Source organism: Rhinolophus sinicus, linkage group LG10, assembly GCF_036562045.2.
Source record: "Rhinolophus sinicus isolate RSC01 linkage group LG10, ASM3656204v1, whole genome shotgun sequence".
NCBI classification, from domain to species: Eukaryota; Metazoa; Chordata; class Mammalia; order Chiroptera; family Rhinolophidae; genus Rhinolophus; species Rhinolophus sinicus.
In genome coordinates, this window is record NC_133759.1 from 66368615 (window position 1) to 66390662 (window position 22048).

Here is a 22048-nt window from a genome sequence, read left to right on the forward strand (position 1 = left end):
TGACTTGTAGGTGAAGATGGGAGGAGCCAGGGAAGAGAAAAGTATCTGGAAATATATAGAATATTTGTTTGTTCAGGAAAAGCCCAGGTGATTATGGAATTTAAAGCTTCAGCTGAGTTATTATTCAGGACCATTATGTTCCATCTCTGAATTCCATAATGTTTGAACTCTGTGTGTATTCGAAATTTCAAAAACCGTGGAAAAGTTCTTAGAATTACCCTAGGGGTATATTTACATAAGCACACTAGATAGTTGTACAAGGCTGTTCATGGCCCCATCATTTATCTTAGCAAACAACTGGAAAGAACCTAAGTGAACATCAGTAGAGAACTAGTGTAAAAAAATCTATCTATCTATCTATCTATCTATCTATCTATCTATCTATCTATCTGTCTGTCTATCTATCTATCATCTATCTATCTATCTGTCTGTCTAGATCTTCCTATTAAAAGTGTGAGGTAAATAAGTAAGATCCCTAAGACTACTGAGTGAAAAAATTTGAAATACAACAAAGCATATCATAGAGTGTGATCCCTTTTATGCTTTAGAGATGAGTGATGTTTGAGAAACTGCCTAAGAGATTATTAATTGTTAATTGTGGATACTTCTAGGGAAAGTGGGAATAGAAATTGTAGGAAGATAGAGGAAGAATATTTTTACTTTTTTATTTTAGATCTTTGTATGTTGTTTGAATATTTAGTCTGTGAATGTGTTGCTTTTATTTTTAAATTAAATAATTATTTTAAGATAAGGAAAGAGTATTTTTCCTTAAGATGCCTTAATTCTGCTATCTGTATTATGTTCCTTCACTTCAGAGGCAAGAATTAAGCATAAAAAAGAGGTTCGATCTGGGGCATGCTTTTCCTAAGTAGAAATCATAGTTCTAACTAACAATTCCTTTTCCATCTAGTACTCATGTGTACACCTGAAGCTCCACAGTCTACAGCTCTAATTTTGCTTTGCCCTATGACTTGGGCCAGTAAGACCTCTCCTCTATTTGCTTTTGGGGGGGGGGGAGGAGAAGGTGACCAGTCTCTCTATATGGTTTCTCAGCAAACAAGATATATTTGCTTTGCTTAAGCTGCTCTGATGTTTTCTCTTTTCCAGAACAGCATGATTCCAACAGGCTTGACTTGGGAGGACATGTTGTACCTTCTGTACCAGAAGTACAAGAATGCCATCACATGGGGAGACCAAGATTTATTAAATATTATTTTTTATTTCAATCCAGGTAGGTTCTCTTTCCAGAACGCCATTTGTATAGGAGTATGCCCACCTTGGCCCACAGAGCACATTCCAGCCTGGTCTGCTTCTTGAGGAAGCTTGAATTGTGTCTTCATTCCCCCCTCTAACCCTAACCATTTTCCCCACCCCAGCCATGAGCTGTGTCCTTTCATACACCCCCTGAGATCTCACAGATGTCGGTCCTTGTGCTGCTAACACAAAAGGCCAAATGTGGAAACCTCCAACACTGGACTCCGTTTTTTGAGAATCTCTTTTAGGTTTTGCCAGCACCATTCTTCTAAGAAGTATAGGGAAAATTAATGGGAAGCACAGAACTAAATGAAAACATTATAATCTAGGCAGGAGGCCCTCCACAGCCTGAATAATTGTTAGACTGAAGACTTGATTCTTGGGATCCTTAAAGTTAAGTGACTTGTTTAGAGGTAAAAGAGTCCACAATAAAGACTCAGATCCCTAAATCCCTCTTTCTTTTCATCTGGGGCAAATGAAATTCTTCTTATATTGTTAAGTCAATGAGTTGGTGGAGTTAGGGAAGGGAGGGCGACAAAAATTTCTGGTCTATGATTTTATTTTTACACCTAAAGCTAACAAAATATTTTCCTTTTTTTTCTTGCTAAAACTTTACTTAATGTCGTTAAAATCTAAACCATGTTTTTCCTTGAGAAAGATCTTTGGGGGAAAAACCCTCTCACCCCAATCTTCTCCGGCCTTTCCTTTGTCTTTAAAAAATCCTGAAGTAGAGAATCCTGTTTATAAAGACTTCGGGCTATGGTTGCATATCAACCTGGAAGTACCTACTAAGCACTTTTTTTTTTTTTAACAAAACTCTGAAATAAAACCTAATCTCATATGTCTTTGCATCAGAAAGGATCAAATCCTGGAAATGAAAAAAAGCATGTTGATACAGAGTTTCTGGGAAAGATTCCCAATATTCCTTCATTAGACAAAGGGACTATTTTAGCCATTCACTGGTGGCATATTTTAATCCTTTCCACTCTGATATTAACAGGGTTTGTAAAGTGTATACCTCCTCCTTTTTCTTGTTAAGCAGATTTCATATTTTTTCTAGGTGTAGATGTGTTGGTTAGGACTCTTGGCTGCACGTAAAAGAACCTTGGCGTTAGTCTAAGTACAAAGGATACCTTTTTTACAAGCAAACCGCTGTCCCATAGAAACCAAGGGCAGAAAGGCCAGCAGGCTCAGCCCAGGACCTGAAGCAGGAAAAGGAAAACAATGAAGAATCCAGGTTGGACTTTCTCCTACTGAGTCAGTATAGTCCTTCCTTTGAGGACTCGCATTCTCTCATCCTCAGACCTTAAAGCAAAGTACCAAGGTTTCAGACTCCAAGTCCAGCCACACAGAAAGACTAACTTCATCCCAGTTCCAAAGGAAAGACTAACTTCATCCCAAGTCCAAAGTCCCAGGGGAGACACCTGATGGTTGCTGCATGCATCAGTGAGGCCAGGAGCATGGCACTAAGGAATAATGGCTGACATCTATTAGTTACTAAATGCAAAGTGCTGTTCTAAGCATTATCTTCATTAATCCTCACAACAGCCCTGAGTATAATCCCCATTTTATAGACAAAGCTACCAAGTGAAAGACAGTTAAATAATTTGCATAGCAGCTAATGAATGCTGGAACAGGCCTCTCCAACTCTAGTTCTGTGTATTTGGGAAAGAAAAGTTTTTAAGATGGGGACATCTAGAGAGCTGGGAAGATATCACAAAATGTATCTCTCTGCTGCATTATTTCTGTGATATAAATATTGCATTTTCCTCTCTGTTGTGTGGTTAAAACTATCTTCCATAAGCCTATCTGTCTGTATTCCCAAACTGAGGAATTCAAAAGATTCACAGAGTTGCCTCCCCAGAAATCCTCCTGTTGCAGATTATTTGAGGCTGTGATAAGTAAGTGAATACTGGGGGTGCCAAAAAAATGTATACATTTTAAGAGATGTTATCTATGCTCAAAAAGTAGTTTGCCGTAATCAGAAGTGTCTGGACGCTGGTGGTAACCACTTTGAGCACCTCTTGTAATTGCAGAAGTCAAACATGACTTGTGTTCATCTTTTGTTATCAGTACATATTGAGTATTACAATTAATACAATTGTTTCCTTTCTTAAAATGTATATACATTTGTGGGGACAAAGTCCCGGAGAGCAGTTTCCAGGCTCTCGGCCTCACATGGAAAGGTGCTGGCTCGGGTAGTAGATGGCCGTCATCTGTGGATAGTTGGCCGTCAGCTGTAGCCAGTTGGCCAGTTGGCCACTGATATAACTGCCGTGGCTGGAGTCATGAGTCGAGTGGGTCGTTTGGCAGAAAAGCGGACAGCAGGTGGCAGGTCATGTGAATCCAGCCTCCAGTGAGACTATAGTGGTATGACTCCCCTACCTATGGCTCCGTGGGTGTTCCTTTTTGGCCTCACCATATCCTGTGTTCTTGTGTGGGGAGCGGGAGCTGAGACCCCGCATGACACCCCACGTGACACCTAGCCACATCCTGCATTCTTATGTGAGCGGGAGCAGAGACCCCGCAGGCCGCCCCACATGACACATGGCGCAGTGAACAGGGTACAGTGCCGGCCAAAGCTTTCTGAAGGGTGGTGGAGCATTTTGTGCATATGAACACTCAGTCTCAGGAAGACCAGGAGGAGCAGCTGCCGGAGAGCGGGAACCCCATGGAGGGGTGGGAGGACATGGAGAGGGCCCTGCAGGCTCTGGATGAGCGGCTGCCAGAGGAGGCAAAGGCTACAGCCAGCTGTGTGGGCTGGATGTTCCTCACTGCCTTGACTCTCAACACGGAAAGCGCGCTTAATGAAATGGCCCAGGTGCCAGATCAGATGTCCCGGTTGGATGCGCTGGAAGCTCGGGTCCACCTGTTAGAACAGGGGCCCCACAGTGGAGATTCTGAGGCAGAGGCAGAGGAAGCGAGTGGAGACAACGTAGCTCCCAACCCCCAAGTCCGGCCAATCTTGAAGCAAAGGGTAAAACGTGAGCAACCTTTGGGCCCCGGGGGTGTTGCTGCCGGCAACCCAGCTGTGACTGTGTGCACAACATTTTTTGGCATCCTCTGTAGTATTCGAAGGCAGCCATAAGCAGCTTTGCAATTAGACACGAACCACTTTTCTTTAATTGGGGCTTAATACCACCTGAGTTCAATGACTTCTACACTCCCCATCTTAGATCCATTGAGTACAATAATATTATCAAATAATCATGAAGTTGTACTTCTCCTGGTTCCAAGCGGTAGCAGAGTGAATAACCAAGTGTCCTGGCTTTGGCCCAGTGAGTATTAGGTAACTACTTGGTTGTTCTTTGTGTGACCTGCATTTCATCTTCCTATTTTATTCTTTATCCAAGTACTTTATTAAACATGACATCTTTGAACTGAAAACCAGTAATGCCTGTTACATTGAAAGGCTTTTCTTTGTTTATATTGGTTGTGAGAACTTTCTATAAACAAGAACAAACTATATTTGAAAAAAAAGGTTTGTCACCTTTAGCCCCGGCAAGGAGAAAAGATTGGCCCTGATACAGGAGATCAACATGATTATTTTTATGGTTCTTTGGATTGCCACGGTGACACAGTGCACACAAAATCAAAGCACATCCCTAGAATGTTGTTATTGTCCTTATTATTATTATTGCCTTCTGCAGCCAATAATATCACTTTTAAAATGTGTTTAAAAGTCATTAGCTTAAAAACTGTTTTAAAAACCCCTGTTACAGTTAAGTAGCACCTGCCTGTGGGTGGGTAATTGTAGTGTTAGTTAACAGGCTGACTCAAGAGGAGACAGCTGAAGCCTGTGGAGGGCATGCATGTAGGTCAGCCTGCAGGAAATTTCCTGCCAGGGAAGCCAAGGTAATTTCTTCAAGAGGTAGAAGACTGAGCTCACATTTTTACAGATGAGATTGAGTTCAAGATCTGAGTTCTATAGAAATGATAAACTTGACAGGTGCCAAAAGAAAACTCTATGTAGAAAATGTGCTTGGATTAATGTACTTAGTTTGCAAAGAACAAAGCTCCACTCAGGCCAGCTAAGTAAGCGTCCAGGTACAGTCCCATGAACACATGGATCAGATCACACCAAGCCTCATGAGAATGAGTTCTGGGAAGCTGCTAAGGACCAGAGCTTATTTCTTCATCCCTCCTGTTTCTGTGATTTTTGCTTTGCTTCTCTCTGTACCCATCTGATTCCATTTTCTCTTCTTAGAAAGCATTCTTTGTTTTTTGCACATGACCCAACCCTGATGTTCTGTTGAACAATCTTATAAGCCATACCAATGTTGGCTTTCTTATGTTTCCTAATTCTTACTTTTTTTTTAAATTTATTGGGGTGACAATTGTTAGTGAAATTCCATAGATTTCAGGTGTACAATTCTGCATTACATCATCTATAAATCCCACTGTGTGCTCACCACCCAGAGTCAGTTCTCCTTCCATCACCATATATTTGATCCCCCTTACCCTCATCTCCCACCCCGACCCCCCTCACCCTCTGGTAACCACTAAACTATTGTCTGTGTCTATGAGTTTCTGTTTCTCATTTGTTTGTCTTGTTCTTTTGTTGTTTTTGGTTTATATACCACATATAAGTGAAATCACATGGTTCTCTGCTTTTTCTGTCTGACTTGTTTCGCTCAGCATTACTCTCTCAAGATCCAACCATGTTGTCACAAATGTTCCTATATCATCTTTTCTTATCGCCGAATAGTATTCCATTGTGTATATATACCACAACTTCTTTATCCATTCATCTATTAAAGGACATTTTGGTTGTTTAGATGTCTTGGCCACAGTAAACAAAGCTGCAATGAACATTGGAGCACACGTGTCTTTATGTATAAATGTTTTCAGATTTTTTGGGTAGATACTAAGGAGAGGGATTGCTGGGTCATATGATAATTCTATTCGTAATTTTTTCAGGAACCTCCACACTGCCTTCATAATGGCTGCACCAGTCTGCATTCCCACCAAAAGTGTATGAGGGTTCCTTTTTCTCCACAGCCTCTCAACACTTGTTACTATTTGTCTTGTTGATGATAGCCATTCTGACTGGGGTGAGGTGCTATCTCATTGTGGTTTTGATTTGCATTTCTCTGATGATTAGTGATGTTGAGCATTTTTTCATATGTCTATTTGCCATTTGTATGTCCTCTTTGGAGAAATGTCTCTTCAAGTCCTCTGCCCATTTTTCGATTGGGTTGTTTGTTTTTTGGTTGTTGAGTTGCATGAGTTCCTTGTATATTCTGGATATTAGCCCCTTATCGGAGGCACTGTTTGCAAAAATCTTCTCCCATTCAGTTGGTTGCCTCTTTATTTTGTCAATGGTTTCTTTTGCTGTGCAGAAGCTTTTAAGTTTCATATAGTCCCATTCGTTTATTTTAGCTTTTACTTCCATTGCCTTTGGAGTCAAATTCATAAAATGCTCTTTGAACCCAAGGTCCATAAGTTTAGTACCTATGTTTTCTTCTATGCAGTTTATTGTGTCAGGTCTTATGCTTAAGTCTTTGATCCATTTTGAATTAATTTTGGTACATGGTGACAGATAGCAGTCCAGTTTCATTCTTTTGCACGTGGCTATCCAATTCTCCCAGCACCATTTATTGAAGAGGCTGTCTTTCCTCCATTGTATGTTTTTAGCTTCTTTGTCAAAAATTATCTGTCCATATTTATGTGGTTTTATTTCTGGGTTCTCAATTCTATTCCATTGATCTATGTGTCTGTTTTTCTGCCAATACCATGCGGTTTTGATTATTGTAGCCCTGTAATACAAGCTAAAGTCAGGGAGTGTGATACCTCCATTATTGTTCTTTTTTCTTAAGATTACTTTGGCTATTCGGGGTCTTTCGTGGTTCCAAACAAATGTGATGATTTTTTGTTCTATTTCTTTAAAAAATGCCATTGGGATTTTGATGGGGATTGCATTAAATCTGTATATTGCTTTGGGTAATATGGCCATTTTAACTATGTTGATTCTTCCAATCCGTGAGCACGGAATGTCTTTCCATTTCTTTGTGTCGTCTTCAATTTCTTTAAAAAATGTCTTATATTTTTCAGCATATAGGTCTTTCACATCCTTGGTTAAGTTTATTCCTAGGTATTTTATTCTTTTTGCTGCAATTGCAAAAGGAATTGTTTTTTGTATTTCTTTTTCTGAGATTTCATTGTTACTATATAGGAATGCAATGGACTTTTGTACATTGATTTTGTAGCCAGCAACTTTACTGTATTCGTTGATTGTTTCTAATAGCTTTTTGGTGGAGTCTTTAGGGTTTTCTATATATAGCATCATGTCATCTGCAAAGAGTGATAATTTAACTTCTTCATTCCCAATTTGGATGCCTTTTATTTCTTTCTCTTGCCTAATTGCTCTGGCAAGGACTTCCAACACGGTGTTGAAAAGCAGAGGTGATAGGGGACAGCCCGTTCATGTTCCTGAGCGTAGAGCAAAGGACTTCAGTTTTTCACCATTAATTATGAATTAGCTGAGGGCTTGTCATATATGGCCTTTATTATGTTAAGGTATTTTCCTTCTATACCCATTTTATTAAGTGTTTTAATCATAAATGGATGTTGTATCTTGTTAAATGCTTTTTCTGCATCAGTTGATATAATCATATGATTTTAATCCTTTATTTTGTTTATGTGAGGTATCACATTGATGGATTTGCGTATGTTGAACCATCCTTGTGCCCCGGGGATGAACCCCACTTAGTCGTCATGAATAATCTTTTGAATGCATTGTTGTTTTTGATTTGCTAGAATTTTGTTTAGGATTTTTGCATCTGTATTCATCAGATATTGGTCTGCAGTTTTCTTTTTTTGTGTTGTCCTTACCAGGTTTTGGTATCAGGGTAATGTTGGCCTCATAAAATGAGTTAGGGAGTACTGTCTCTTCTTCAATTTTTTGGAAGAGTTTGAGCAGGACTGGTATTAGATCCTCTTTGAAGGTTTGGTAGAATTCACTAGTGAAGCCATCTGATCCCGGACTTTTGCTTTTGGGAAGGTTTTGGATGACTGATACAATTTAGTTACTGGTGATCGGTTTGTTTAGATTTTCGAGTTCATCATGGTTCAGCCTTGGAAGGCTATATGTTTCTAAGAACTTGTCCATTTCTTCTAGGTTATTGAATTTGGTGGCATATAGTCCTTCGTAGTATTCTTGGATGATCCTATGTATTTCTGTGCTGTCCGTGATAAATAACTTCCCCTTTCTCATTTCTGATTTTGTTAATTAGTGTCTTCTCTCTTTTTATCTTAGTGAGTCTAGCCAAGGGTTTGTCAATTTTGTTAATCTTTTCAAAGAACCAGCTCTTTGTCACATTAATTTTTTCTATTGTCTTTTTTTCTCTATTCCGTTTAGTTCTGCTCTGATTTTTGTTATTTCCTTTCTCCTGCTGACCTTGAGTTTCACTTGTTCTTCTTTTTCTAGTTCTTTAAGGTGTAACATGAGGTTATTTATTTGGGATTTTTCTTGTTTTTTAAGATAAGCCTGTAATGATATAAATTTCCCTCTTAAAACTGCTTTCGCTGCATCCCAAAAATTTTGGTAGGATGTATTTTCATTGTCATTTGTTTCTATGTATCTTTGATCTCTCCTCTAATTTCTTCTTTGACCCAGTCGTTGTTTAAAAGTATGTTGTTTAATCTCCATGTATTTGTGTTTTTTCCCGCTTTCTTTTTGCGGTTGATATCCAATTTCAAAGCCTTGTGATCAGAGAATATGCTTGGTATGATTTCAATCTTCATAAATTTGTTGAGGCTGATTTTATGTTCCAATATATGGTCTATCCTTGAGAATGTTCCATGTACATTAGAAAAGAATGTATAGTCTGATGTTTTAGGATGAAGTGCTCTATATATGTCAATTATGTCCATTTCATCTAATGTGTCATTTAGGGCTGCTATTTCGTTATTTATTTTCTGTTTGGATGATCTATCCATAGCTGTCAATGATGTATTTAGGTCCCCTAGTATAATTGTGTTTTGGTCAATTTCTCCCTTTAGTTCTGTTAGTAGTTGCTGGGTATATTTTGGTACTCCCTGATTGGGGGCATAAATATTGATGACTGTTATGTCTTCTTGTTGTAGACATTCACCATTATGAAATGTCCGTCTTTGTCTCTTGTTATCTTTTTCACCCTGAAGTCTGTTTCATGTGATATCATTATGGCTACACCTGATTTTCTCTGGGTACCATTTGCTTGGAGTGTCAATTTCCACCCTTTCACTTTGAGTCTATGCTTGTCCTTGTAGCTGAGATGTGTCTCTTGGAGACAGCATATGGTTGGGTTCAGTTTTTTGATCCAATCTGCTACTCTGTGCCTTTTTATTGGTGAGTTCAGTCCATTTACATTTAGGGTGATTATTGATATGTGAGGATTTCCTGTCATTCTATCTTTAGTTTTCTGGTTAGGCTGTGTCTCCATTGTTTCTTTGCTTTTTGTTGTTGTCTGTTATTTCTGTGTGGTGGTATTCTATGATGTTTCCCTCTGTTTCTTCTTTTATTACAGTATATATTTCAGTTTTGGTTACCCTTAAGTTTATGGTTACCCTTACGTTTATGTAAAAGAAAGTTTGATACATAGAGTATTCCATTTTCTTCAGCAGGCTTATTTTCTCCATTCCCATATTCCGGTTCAGGCCTTACTCTCCCCCCTTTTATGTTTTTGTTGCCACAAATTGTCCCTGTTGATGGTGGTAGAATAGCCTCCTTTAGTATTTCTTGTAGTGTAGGTCGTGTATTAGAAAATTCCCTCAGCTTCTGTATGTCTGGAAAGGTCTTTATTTCTCCTTCATATCTAAAGGATATCTTTGCTGGATATATTATTCTTGGCTCATAATTTCTCTCTTTCAATAATTTGAATACTTGGTTCCACTCCCTCCTGGTTTATAGAGTTTCTCCTGAAAAATCTGATGAAATTCTAGTGGGCTTTCCGTTGTACATTACCATCTTCGTTTACCTGGCTGCCTTGAGGATTCTTTCTTTGTCATTGATTTTTGACAGCTTCAATACAATGTGCCTTGGAGAAGGCCTGTTGGGATTGAGGTAATTAGGTGTTCTATTTGCTTCTTGGATTCGAGGATCCAGTTCTGTCCACAAGTTTGGGAAGTTCTCATCAACAATTTGTTTGAATATATTCTCTGTTCCCTTCTCTCTTTCTTCTCCTTCTGGTATGCCCATTATTCTTATATTGCTCTTTCTGATGGAGTCAGAAAGTTCTTGTAGAGTTCTTTCATTTCTTTTAAGTCTCAAGTCTATTTCTTCTTCCATCTGTGTAATTTCCAGGTTTCTATCTTCGATGTCACTGATTCTTTCCTCCATCTGGTCAACTCTACTACCTAAGCTGGTTATTCCATTCTTAATTTCTTCTATTGAGTTCTTAATCTCCAGTAATTCCTTTTGGTTCTTTTTTAAAATTTCAATCTATTTTGTAAAATGCTCATGTTTTTCTTTGATTGTGTTTCTGAATTCATTAAACTGCATTTCTGTGTTTTCTTGCATCTCGCTGAGTTTTTTTCAGAACTGCAATCTTGAATTCTCTGTCATTTAAGTTACATATTTCCGTATCTTTAAGTTCCTTTTCTGGAGACTTTTCACTTTCTTTCTGAGCTATCTTGTTGCCTTGGTCATTCATGGCAATTACTGATTTACTATTTCTCTTCCTAGACATCTGCAGGAGTGGCTTCTGCAACAGGTTGGTAGGAAGAGGTCTTTCTTTTGTTTTCCAGTTCTTGTTGATAGAATGTTTTATTTTCTCTCCTACTGCAGCCTTTTTTTTCTCTATCACACGGTAGTGCTATGTTTTCTCTGCACTATTCCAGCTTCTCACACATGGGGGGATTCCCTGGGAGACTGGCTTCTCCTCTGTTAATAGTTCACCTAGGTCACAGGGTGCAGTGTCCGTGTGGGTATGCGGAGAGCTTTTGAAGTTCCAAAGCTCTTCCTGCACCAGATTCAGATCCTGTATGTTTCAGCAGTTCTGTTTACTCCTGCAGGGTTCTGCCCAGATAGGTGGGGCCAGGGGCGGGGTGAGTTGTGAGTGGTGGCCCAGAGCAATGGCGGCAATGACCACCACCACAGCCGGTTCTGCTTCCACAGCTCCCTCCCCTTTGCTGGAACTAGTTGGGCTGCGAATCTTTGTCTGCGGTCCACAGTTCTCAGAACAGCAAATATTCTGTTCTTTTGATCTGACACTGCTACTGTTTCGCTTCTAGCACCGGGCAGGTGGGGGCGGGGTGAGCTCTGGGTGGGTAGGTAGGGGGCGGCTAGTCTCAGTGCCTAAGGCTTCCGTTCTCTGTGACAGTGAGGGCTTAAACCACCGTTTTCAGCCTTCTTCCCTCAGTCTTTTCTCCGAGGTCTCTGCCGTGAGCGTTGGGTTCAGCCGTGTTACATGCTGCCCCCTCAGCCCTGTGGGCCATAAGCAGAGCCCTAGCAGTCCGAGTTCTTCCCTCTCCCGCAGCTGCGGTAGTTCTGGGATGCAGCGAGCTCAGAGTACTGAGCTAGGTCTGTGTCCTGCGCCCGCTTGGTTCCGTCTCCACACTTCTCCCTTCCCTCCTCCCCAGCTTGCGCGATTCACCCACCTTTAGGTGAATTCAGTAGTGGGCCTCTTTGTCTTGCCTGTCTGCTGTGCAGGGAGTTCTTTGTGGAGTTATTGGTATTTGATTAGTTGTAAATTCCAAGGGAGCTTTACAGTGGCTCACCTCACGCCGCCATTTTGATGACGTCAATCCTCCTAATTCTTATTCTTAAGTAGAGAGAGAGAGAGAAAGAGAGAGAGAGAGAGATTGGCCTGAGCCAGTCTATGAGTTGATTCCTAGTGTAGCTTTGAATCAGTTCTCTTTGGATAGGGAGACCACTCAGTCTGGTCATCAGGGACCAGAGGCTCAAGGTCATTTGACATTTTGCTCTCTCAAACATGACCATCTAGGTCTCCCCCTGCTTTGGGGGTAATTTCTAGAAAAATAGGCTCCGGTCAGCCAAGTATGTACAAGTGTCACAGGCAGGCCACCCAGTCCGAGTAGAGGCAGTAGGGTCCTGCCCACAGGGAGTGAGAAGAGCTGAAATGCCCATGGGATCCACATAGATTGTCCATGAGTTGACTATGATACTAGGGAGTTAGAAGGTTTACTGGGGCCACAGGGAACAGAACACAGTCCATGGAACATGCCTCTTCGCTGGCCCCATCAAGGTCTTGTTCTCATACTGCCAGCCATTACGGGAGTTCCATGCTCAAGTGTGCAGCCACACTGCATATTCACCCCACCAAAAGTACCCTGTAACAGGCAGTGACTAGTGTTTTTGTGAAGGTTGACAGGCCCATTTATCTAGTATTAGGACTGTTCTGGGAAACTGGTAACAAATCACAGTTTGGGGAATCTGAGAAGTTCATGAACTCTGATATAAAAATGCAAGAATGAAGATTATAGGGTCCTCATGGGAAGGGGTTTGTGTCTATTTTATGTCTTCAACAGTGCAAAGCTTAGTGACTTAAATGGTGTTGGTCTTCAGAAGTGTTTTTTTTGTTTTGTTGTGTGTTTTTTTTGGTTAAAGGAATTAAGAGAATGGAGTGAAAGAGGGAAGTAGATGGAAGAGAAGGACCACAGCAAGGAAAGTATAAGGAAAGGAAAATGGGGAGAGAGAGGACAGGGAAAGAAAAAAGGTACAGAAGGTAAAGAAAAGTATAAGATTTCATTCACTTATTTATTCAATAGATATTTTTGAGCTATGTGCCAGCCACAGGGTTAGGCACTGTGGATATTGCAGTAGACAGAATAGACCAAGTTCCCATTTTCGTGAAACCTACCTTTTATTGGAAAAGGTGGACTCCCAAAAAATAACAAGTAGTTGTTCAAAATCACAAATTGTGTTAAATACTATGAAGGAAACAAATGAGGGGTTGAGAAAGAGACTATCAAAGCTGGAGAGAGAGAAGAGCTTTTGATTTTGTGGTCAGGAAGGTAAATCTTCTTTGAAGAATTAATTGCCCTTTTCTGGAACAAGGTGCATTGTGGAAGAAGGAGGAAGAGAAGGCTGGGAAAGCTCAATTCCAGAATGAGACATTAACAAAACTAAACAAACAAACAAACAAAAACTATTAATAGCGGAATCAAACAGCCTCTGTTCTGTTGATACAGCTTAGTGAGTGAGTAGCAAGACTTTTTCACTGTGAAATTAAAATAATCAGGCATAATCTATTCCATAATCTTAGAGACCCCAAGAGTTTGATATAAGGAGAAATGTAAGAGACAATCAATTCATACAGTACTTTGCAAATAGTTGGCAGCTCTGGAAATAAATGTAGATTCCTGAAGGTATCATAAGGCATTTCAGACCCATAGACAATCCATTAATGATGAGCTTCTTTTCTTTTCTTTTTTTTTTTCAGTTATAAGAATTTTTTTTATTAGTTTCAGGTGTACAAAGCAATGTACCAATTAGACATTTAAACCCCTCATAAAGTGATAATCCACCCTCCAAGCTGCTACCCCTATGACATCTTATATAGCTGTTACAATACCATTGACTATCTTCCCTGTGCTGAACTCCACATCCTGTGACTATATATACCTATATATTTAGTTATTGTTGACATTCAATATTATTCTACTTTAGTTTCAGGTGCATAGCGCATTGGACAGTCTATGACGTGATCTTTACAACATTGTTGATTATATTCCACCATACTGCATTAACTATCAATTTGTATTTCTTAATACCTTACCCAGCAAAGCTATCATTTAGAAATGAAAGACAGATAAGGAGCTTCCCAGACAAAAATAAAACCACAGTATTACAAAGAATCTTAGAGGGACTTTTTTAAGATGAGAGAGGGGTTTAGGAGAAGGAAAGGGATTAAGAAATACAAACTGCCTGTTACACAGTAGTCATGGTATAGCATGGTAGAGTATAGCATTAGGAATATAGTCAATAATATTGTAATAACTAGGTATAGTGCCAGATAGGTACTAGATCTTTTTTCATTTTTTTTCAATCACAGTTGACATACAATATTATATATGTTTCAGGTATACAACATAGTGAATAGACATTTATATAACTTGCATAGTGATCACCTCAAAAAGTCTAGTACTCACCTGACACCATACATAGTTATTACAATATTATTGACCATATTCTCTATGCTGTACTTTACTTCCCTGTGACTATTTTATAACTGCTAATTTGTACTCCTTAATCCCTTCCCCCTTTTCACCCAGACTCCCAAACCCCTCCTATCTGGCAACCATCAATTTGTCCTCTGTAATGAAGAGCTTCTTTATCTATGTAAAATGGACAGAAATAGGCCAAGACCCAGGGTAGGAAGACAGGTTGACTTGAAAAGGTAATTTTAATAAGAATTGCAGTAGTTTAAGGCTTTAGGAATTTGGAATTTTAAAACCATTCACTCAGAAGGGGAAAAATAATCTATTTCAACATGCTATGATTTTTAAACATCAGATTTTGACACCCCTGGTAATCTTGCTTAAAATAGATCCATGTTGGAATAGTTACGGATCATGTGCCAAATAACCATCATTGTTCCACTCTGCATGTTCATTGGCTTATCTGTATAGGTTTTCCATCTTCAGCCCACCCTGTGATGCTAGTTGAGGCTCTTTTCTCCTCCTCCTTTCCCCATTAACCAAATGGAGATTTCAAAGTGTAACCCATGCAAATTTATCTGTGAATAAAATGACACATCTGTTATTTTTAATTGCCCATTTTTTATTTCCCTTTCTTTTAGTTACAGTGCCCCAGTTTTCCTCCAGGGAACCCCTCCTCCCCATTGCATGGAGTCTTAGAGCCCTGCCGGCCCCTGACTCCCACTATACCGGTCAGCCCATCTCCTGGGAACCTGAGTCTGGGAATCTAAGAACAGAAAGTAGCCTAGGCTGGTTCATCCTGGCAGCAGTGCCAAAAAGCTGACGTTATTTGTCCCTTTCTTCCGTATTCCAGGAGTGCTCTACTTCCTTCCCCAATTCAGCTTTACCTCTGATTTTATGAGCTACCCTCCTCTTTTGAAAGAAGGGGGGAGAAAAACTTTTTCTTTTTTTTTTTTTTTTTTTTTGCTTGTCTAGCTAGAATCAAAGTTGGTTACTTGGAATCTAATATAGATTTATACTCTTGAATATTTTAGGTCAAAACAATCTACTTATATGACAACTTTTCTACCATTTTTTTTACCCCTTTGAATAGATTGCCTTTGCCCCAGCAAAATTAAATAATGGCTTATCTTTTCTAAAGCACATGATTATGATCAGGACATTTTCTCTTCCTCAAATGCTCTTCTAGGCCTCTGTACCTGACTGTCAAAATTCCATCGTTATTATAAGTCTAAGTTTAAATGAAACTTTACTGAAATGACCTTCTTTCTATGAATCCTGATAAAACATGTTCATTTTGATGACATTATCTACTATCTCCTCTGCAAGAGTGTACATTCTGTGAGCTGTGAGGGTAGGAATAGCACCGACTCATCCAGTGACAACAGTGCCTTGCAATAATGTGGTGAACCAATGCTTGTTTTAATTATATGCTTGATGTATTTTACATTTCTTCCTCTGGAAAATTCTGAAGGCAGTATAAAGATGTGAATTGAATTCCGTCTTTCATATTTGACATTCAATAGCTGGGGTTCTTAGCTGGTCTTAAACTCCATGAAGGAGGTCTATAAACCCCTAAAGTTGTAAGCAAGTATTCTTCATATATACTCAGTTGTGTTTTTCCAGAGATAGGGCCTAAAGCTTTCATTCGATTCTCAGAGAGATCTGTAACCCAGAAAAGCTTAAGAATGTCTGGCCACCTGCATGTCTAGAAGCAATTGTAGTAAAACATTTATTAGCAGTGCACTGTGTGTCAGGAACTGTGCTAGGTTCATTCAATTCATCTTGTTTTATCCTTCTGACAACCAAATGTTCTCATTATAACAATGACAATGATAATAGTAATTATTACCGCCTAGATTTATTGTGTGCTTTCTTTGTGTCAGGTACTGTTCGAAGTACATATATGTATATATGAACTCATTTAATACTCCCACAAATCCTATTTGGACAAGTGATATTTACAATCTCCCCCCTTTTACAGATGATGAAACGGAGGCCCAGAAAAATTACATAATTTTCTTGAGTTCATGCAACTAGTGGTGAAATTCTGTATTCAAACCCAGTGGGTTAACTCCAGAGCTTTTTCTGTTAGCCACTCTGCTATTATGTCACAGCTAATATACAGTAAAGCTGGGATTCAAACCAGGATAATTTAGCTTCTCTTTACTGCTTCTAGATTGAGATCAGGGTTTTAGTAACTCATTGAGGTTAGAGAGTTGGGAGGTGGCAGAAGCCAACTTTGAATCCACATCTGTCTGATTTCAAAGCCTTTCTATTTTATCTTCTACCTTAGAGTGTCATCACTAAAGAGGCCGCAAAGAGAGAAAAGGTTTCCTTTTGTAGTGGGGATCCTACACTACTTGGGAAAAGGCAAAAATTTTCATCACCAATCTTAAACTTCGTGAAGGCAGGAACTGTACACATAGCAGGCATTCAATGAATATTTGTTGTTAAATCTATCAGTGTGTTTACAAAAACAAAGATGGGTTTTAGTGCAGTTGATTCAGCAGGGAATATTAGCAGGTGCTTAAGCAGGGACTGTAAATTCAAACGCCCAGGCAGCTATCCTAAATGAGTGATGTGACTCATTGGGTTACAAATGAAAACAATTGGGCTAGGGTAGAGCACAGTGCTAAAGCACAAACGCTCTTTTAGATATTTTCACTCATGTAGTCTTCACACCCACCCTCTGCATGAAACTGCAGAAAAATCACACAGCTAATAGAGTTGGGATTCAAATCTAAATAACATGACTTCAGGATAAGCACTGCTCTCTCCCATCTATGGATTATTTACATGCAAGTGTGGAGGTGAATGCAAGTCAGAGGAACATAATGCTGGAATGGAAGTCTCCCAAGAAAAGAAAAATGTCTGCGTTGTAAACAATTAGGAATTTGATTCAGGTTGCTTGGACGTCACTATAAGGATTGAACGGTAGAAATACAATACACAGTCTGCCAGAGGGGATGTGTGATGGTGTCTTCACTCTCTGCTTCCCATCTTGAAGCCTTCTGTAATATTCTGTAAGCAGTGGTACCTCCCATGAGAAAGGAATGCTGTCAACCCAACCAACAAGCACATCTTTAAGTTGCTTTTCTGCCACTGGTAATTGATTTGCTCTAATTCTTGTGTGCTCTGACATGGGCTTTTCTCCTAATCTCATGGTACATTCACAGAGCTTTGATCCATAGTCCTCTAGCCCCTGCCCTTAAAGGCACCAAGCCGAGGAGCCAGGAAGTTAGGAGGTCGTGAATTTATTGCTGATTGTATCATCCTAGCCACCAAGAGGAAACAGGATTCCAGCAGTTTCTTAACCTTGGTATTACTGCTGTTGTGGAGGCTGTCCTGTTCACTGTGAGATGTTTGGAGCACCCATGTTCTCTATCCACTAGATGTTAGTAGCAGCCCCTCTCACATATGACAACCGATGTCTCCGTCTAAACATTGCCAAATGGCCCCAAGGTAGAGTAGTAATATCGCCCCTGGCTAAGAACCACTGGATTACAGATACAAACACACAAGTATGTGTGTGCACATGCTCACCCAGTGTATATACTTACCTTGACATAGGGACGTTTTTTGGCTTTGCTTTTTTCTTTGGATTTTTTTCCCTTTGCTGTTGTAGTTTTCTGTTCATTTTTTTCTGTATTTTTTTTGTTTGTTTGTTGGTAGGTGTTTAATCCTAAAAGGAATCTTTGCTTCAATCTTGACTTCTATTTTACTGGTCTGCCTATTTCACAGAAACTTTCAGAAGTGTCTATTACAGCTGCTAACACTCAGCACTGTGTGCTCAGCACTCTGCTAAGCATTTTACATGTGTGTTTTTTAAGTTTAATCATCAGAATAAGAGGGAGATTCTGTTATTCCCATCTGACAGATGAGGAAATGGAAGCACCAGGAAATTAAGTCAATGGACCTAGGGTTCACTGTATTTGAGTGAGAGAATGGGGATTTAGACCAGGCTGTCAAATGCCCTTGTTGACCTTCCATCATGTTATACTGCCCTCCTTTTGGAAGGTGAAACCTCCAACATCACTGTGTGCCCCTTCAATTCCTGATCTCAGAATATTAACAAGTGTGGTGAAATTTGGTCTATGAGTCATAACCACACTCATGCATTTGAATCACATGTCGTGTGCAGTTTATAGAAACTGGTTTAATCACTAGGCATGTAGAAGAGAACTGGCGCTGACCGTGGACACGTGTCTTTCTCTTGTCATCACCAGAGTGTCTCTATGTGTTCCCCTGCCCATGGAACTACCGTCCCGACCACTGCATGTATGGAAGCAACTGCAGAGAGGCTGAGCTTGAAGGGGTGTCTGTTTTGCATGGGAACCGAGGCGTCTTCCATGATGACAAACAGCCAACTTTCAAAGCCCTCTATGAAGCAATACGGGATGTAAGTGTGTTCTTACCACCACTCAGCAGACACGTTTGTCAGCATGAAGCACTGTGGATGCTTTAGTCACCGTGCCCTCTGAAGGCCAAATAATTTCCCAGAGTACGGAGTTATACCAGATTTTCCCAAACTCAGTCACTCTATTTCAGTATATGCATTTACCCCCTAATACTATATTCACTTTTTACTTAGTATTTCTAAATAAGTCACTCAGGTTTTTTTTCCCCTTAAATAAATTCACTCAAGGAGGACATTTCATATAAGAAAGAGAACCCTGTGCCATTTGCCATGATAGAGGGAAATGGGTTAGGGTAAAGAAAATACAATAACAATAAAATAATATTATTTATTTCAAGCTAAGTGTATTGCCTGCTCGACACCTCCACCCTGTTGAACAGTCAGGTGTGGAGGTAGTCAATTAGGATGAGGAGTCAAACTGAAAATAACAGTCAAGTCTTTATTTAAGTACTGCAATAGTACAGGCAGGAGAGGGAAAGAGGCACCAGCTTCCCCGTGTTTGGTGTTCCATTTTTACCTACCAAAGAGTGCTGGGTGGAGGTTGAGTGGACGCAGCACAGAGGCAGGAATCATCTCAAGACTCCTGCATCTTTATGGACCCCTAGGCCAGGGGAGGGGGAATGAGAAGGAAAGAAGGCACAATTGAAAATGTAACACCCCCCAGCAGGCCTCCACATGCAGGTGCCTGGGACAGGAATTCAGATATACATATGAGCATGAGAAGTAGGCAGAGTCCTGTAACTGCAACTCCCTCAAGAGAACTACAGTACAGTACCTGTGTACCAGGTCTGGTGCAGGGATGGCAGCCTTTCCCCACAAGCCAACAGGCAGCCTTGTAATATCCTATGGTTGATTCAGAAATCACAAACAGGATTCTGGCCTAGAACTGGACTCCTCAAGACCCGAGGCCCCCTCTTACTACCTTGAAGAGACTGATTAGCAAATGTCATGGAGGAGTTAAAGATATGTGAACTATATTCTTGCAGTAAATGGAAAGGTTGAAATAAACTTACTTTGTGGTTCACCACCTAAAATCATATCAAGTGCTGCCTGCTAGTACAGTAGTCCCCCCATATCCATGGGGGGTACCTGAAAGACCCACAGTGTATACCTGAAACTGCAGATAATACTGAACCCTATATATATACTATGGTTTTTCCTATATTGTAGTTCCCCCTTATCCATGGTTTTGCTTTTTGCAGTTTCAGTTACCTGAAGTCAACTGTGGTCCAAAAATATTAAATGGAAAGTTCCAGAAATAAATAATTCATAAGTTTTAAATTGAGCACCTTTCTGAGTAGCGTGATGAAATCTCACATACTACCTGCCCATTAGTCACTTCGTAGCCATCTTCATAATCAGATATTTTGAGAAAAAGATAGTACATTTACATAACTTTTATTAGAGTATAATGTTATAGTCGTTGTATTTATTATTAGTTATTGTTAATTTCTTAGTGTGCCTAATTTAGAAATTAAATTTTTTCATTATTTATTTTTATTTTTCAATTAGAGTTGACATTCAATATTAGTTTCCAGTATACAGCATAGCGATTAGACATTTATATAACTTAAGATGTGATTCCCACATAAGTCTAGTACCCACCCCCAACACCATACATAGTTATCACAATATTATTGACTATATTCCCTATGCTGTATTTACATCCCTATGGCTATTTTGTAACTACCAATTTGTACTTCTTTATATATATATAAAATTTTATTAGTTTCAGGTGCACAAGACAAAGCAATACTTAGACGTTTATCATTTATATCCCTCACACTGTGTGAACCCCTCTCCACCCATCCAATATCCCTCTGACATCGCACAGAGCCATTACATTTCCACTGTCTCTATTCCTAATGCTGTACTCCGCTTCCTGTAACCCTATACATACATATATATACATATACATACATATATATATATATATATATATAAAATTATAGTTGGCATTCAGTATTGTTCAGCTTCAGGTGTACCGTGCAGAGATCAGGCATCTATATCATCCCTGAGGTGGTCTCCCAAATGGGACACATGTCCATCGGATACCCTACAAAATCTTTACATTATTGATTACGTTCCCCAAATTAATTTTCAAAACCCTGTGGCCATCTTGTGGTTACCAACTATTTTCTAAACCCCTCACCTTCATCCCTTCACCTTTTTCACCCAGATTCCCAAGGTCCCTGGTTACTATCTGGCAACTATCACTTTGTTCTCTGTATCATTGGTCTGTTTCTGTTTTGTTTGTTCTTTTATTTTGTTTTTTAGATTCCCCATATAAGTGAAATCATATGGTATTTGTCATTCTCTATCTGACTTAGCATAATACTCTCTAAGTCCACCCATGTCACAAATGGCAAAATTTCATCTTTTTTTATGGACAATATTCCATTGTATATGAGCTCAGACAATTAAGTTTGCAAACTCATCCTAGAAAAAGTGCTACATACTTCATTGCTGAATATCACTATGGTCACCTTCGAGGTACTCCCCTTGGGAATCTATACACCGATGCCAGCACCTAGTCCACCCTTCAAAGCAATTTTGGAACTCTTTTTCTGGAATGGCCATCAGAGCTATTGTCATATTACCCTTGATGTCCTGAATGTCATCAAAATGTCTTCTTTTCAGTATTTCCTTTATCTTTGGGTAAAGAAAGAAGTCATTGGGGGCCAGATCAGGTAAGTAAGGAGGGTGTTCCAATACAGTTATTTGTTTACTGGCTAAAAACTCCCTCACAGATAGTGCTGTGTGAGCTGGTGTGTTGTACTGGTGCAAGAGCCATGGATTATTGGCAAAAAATTCAAGTCTTTTCACGCAGCCTTTTCGGCACTTCCAAATAGTAAACTTGGTTAACTCTTTGTCCATTTGGTACAAATTCATAATGAATAATCCCTCTGATATCAAAAAAGATTCTCAACATCATTACAACAAGTTCTCAAACTTAATTGTCACACCTCATATAAGTATCACATCTTTTTATCCAATTGTATATTGATGGACACTTAAGTTGCTTCCACATCTTGGCTATTGTAAATAATACTGCAGTGAACATAGGGATACATATATCTTTTCGAGTTAATGGATTTCTTCAGAAAAATACCCAGAAGTGGAATTGCTGGGTCATATAGTTGTTTTATTTTTAATTTTTTGAGGAACCTCCATACTGTTGTCCATAGTGGCTGCACCAATCTGCAATCCCACCAACAGTGCACAGGGGTTCCTTTTCCCCAAATCCTCACCAGTACCTGTTGTTTGTTG

General features: G+C 39.5%; 1 protein-coding gene across 1 annotated transcript in view; it reads left to right on the plus strand.

Moving 5' to 3' along the window:
- Window positions 1-22048, plus strand: part of GXYLT2 (glucoside xylosyltransferase 2) — a 114159-nt gene that overhangs the window by 77897 nt on the left and 14214 nt on the right. The window contains exons 5-6 of the mRNA XM_074313296.1: window positions 1108-1231; window positions 18588-18760. Coding sequence (XP_074169397.1) covers window positions 1108-1231; window positions 18588-18760 — 297 coding nt within the window. The remainder of the gene's footprint in view (window positions 1-1107; window positions 1232-18587; window positions 18761-22048) is intronic.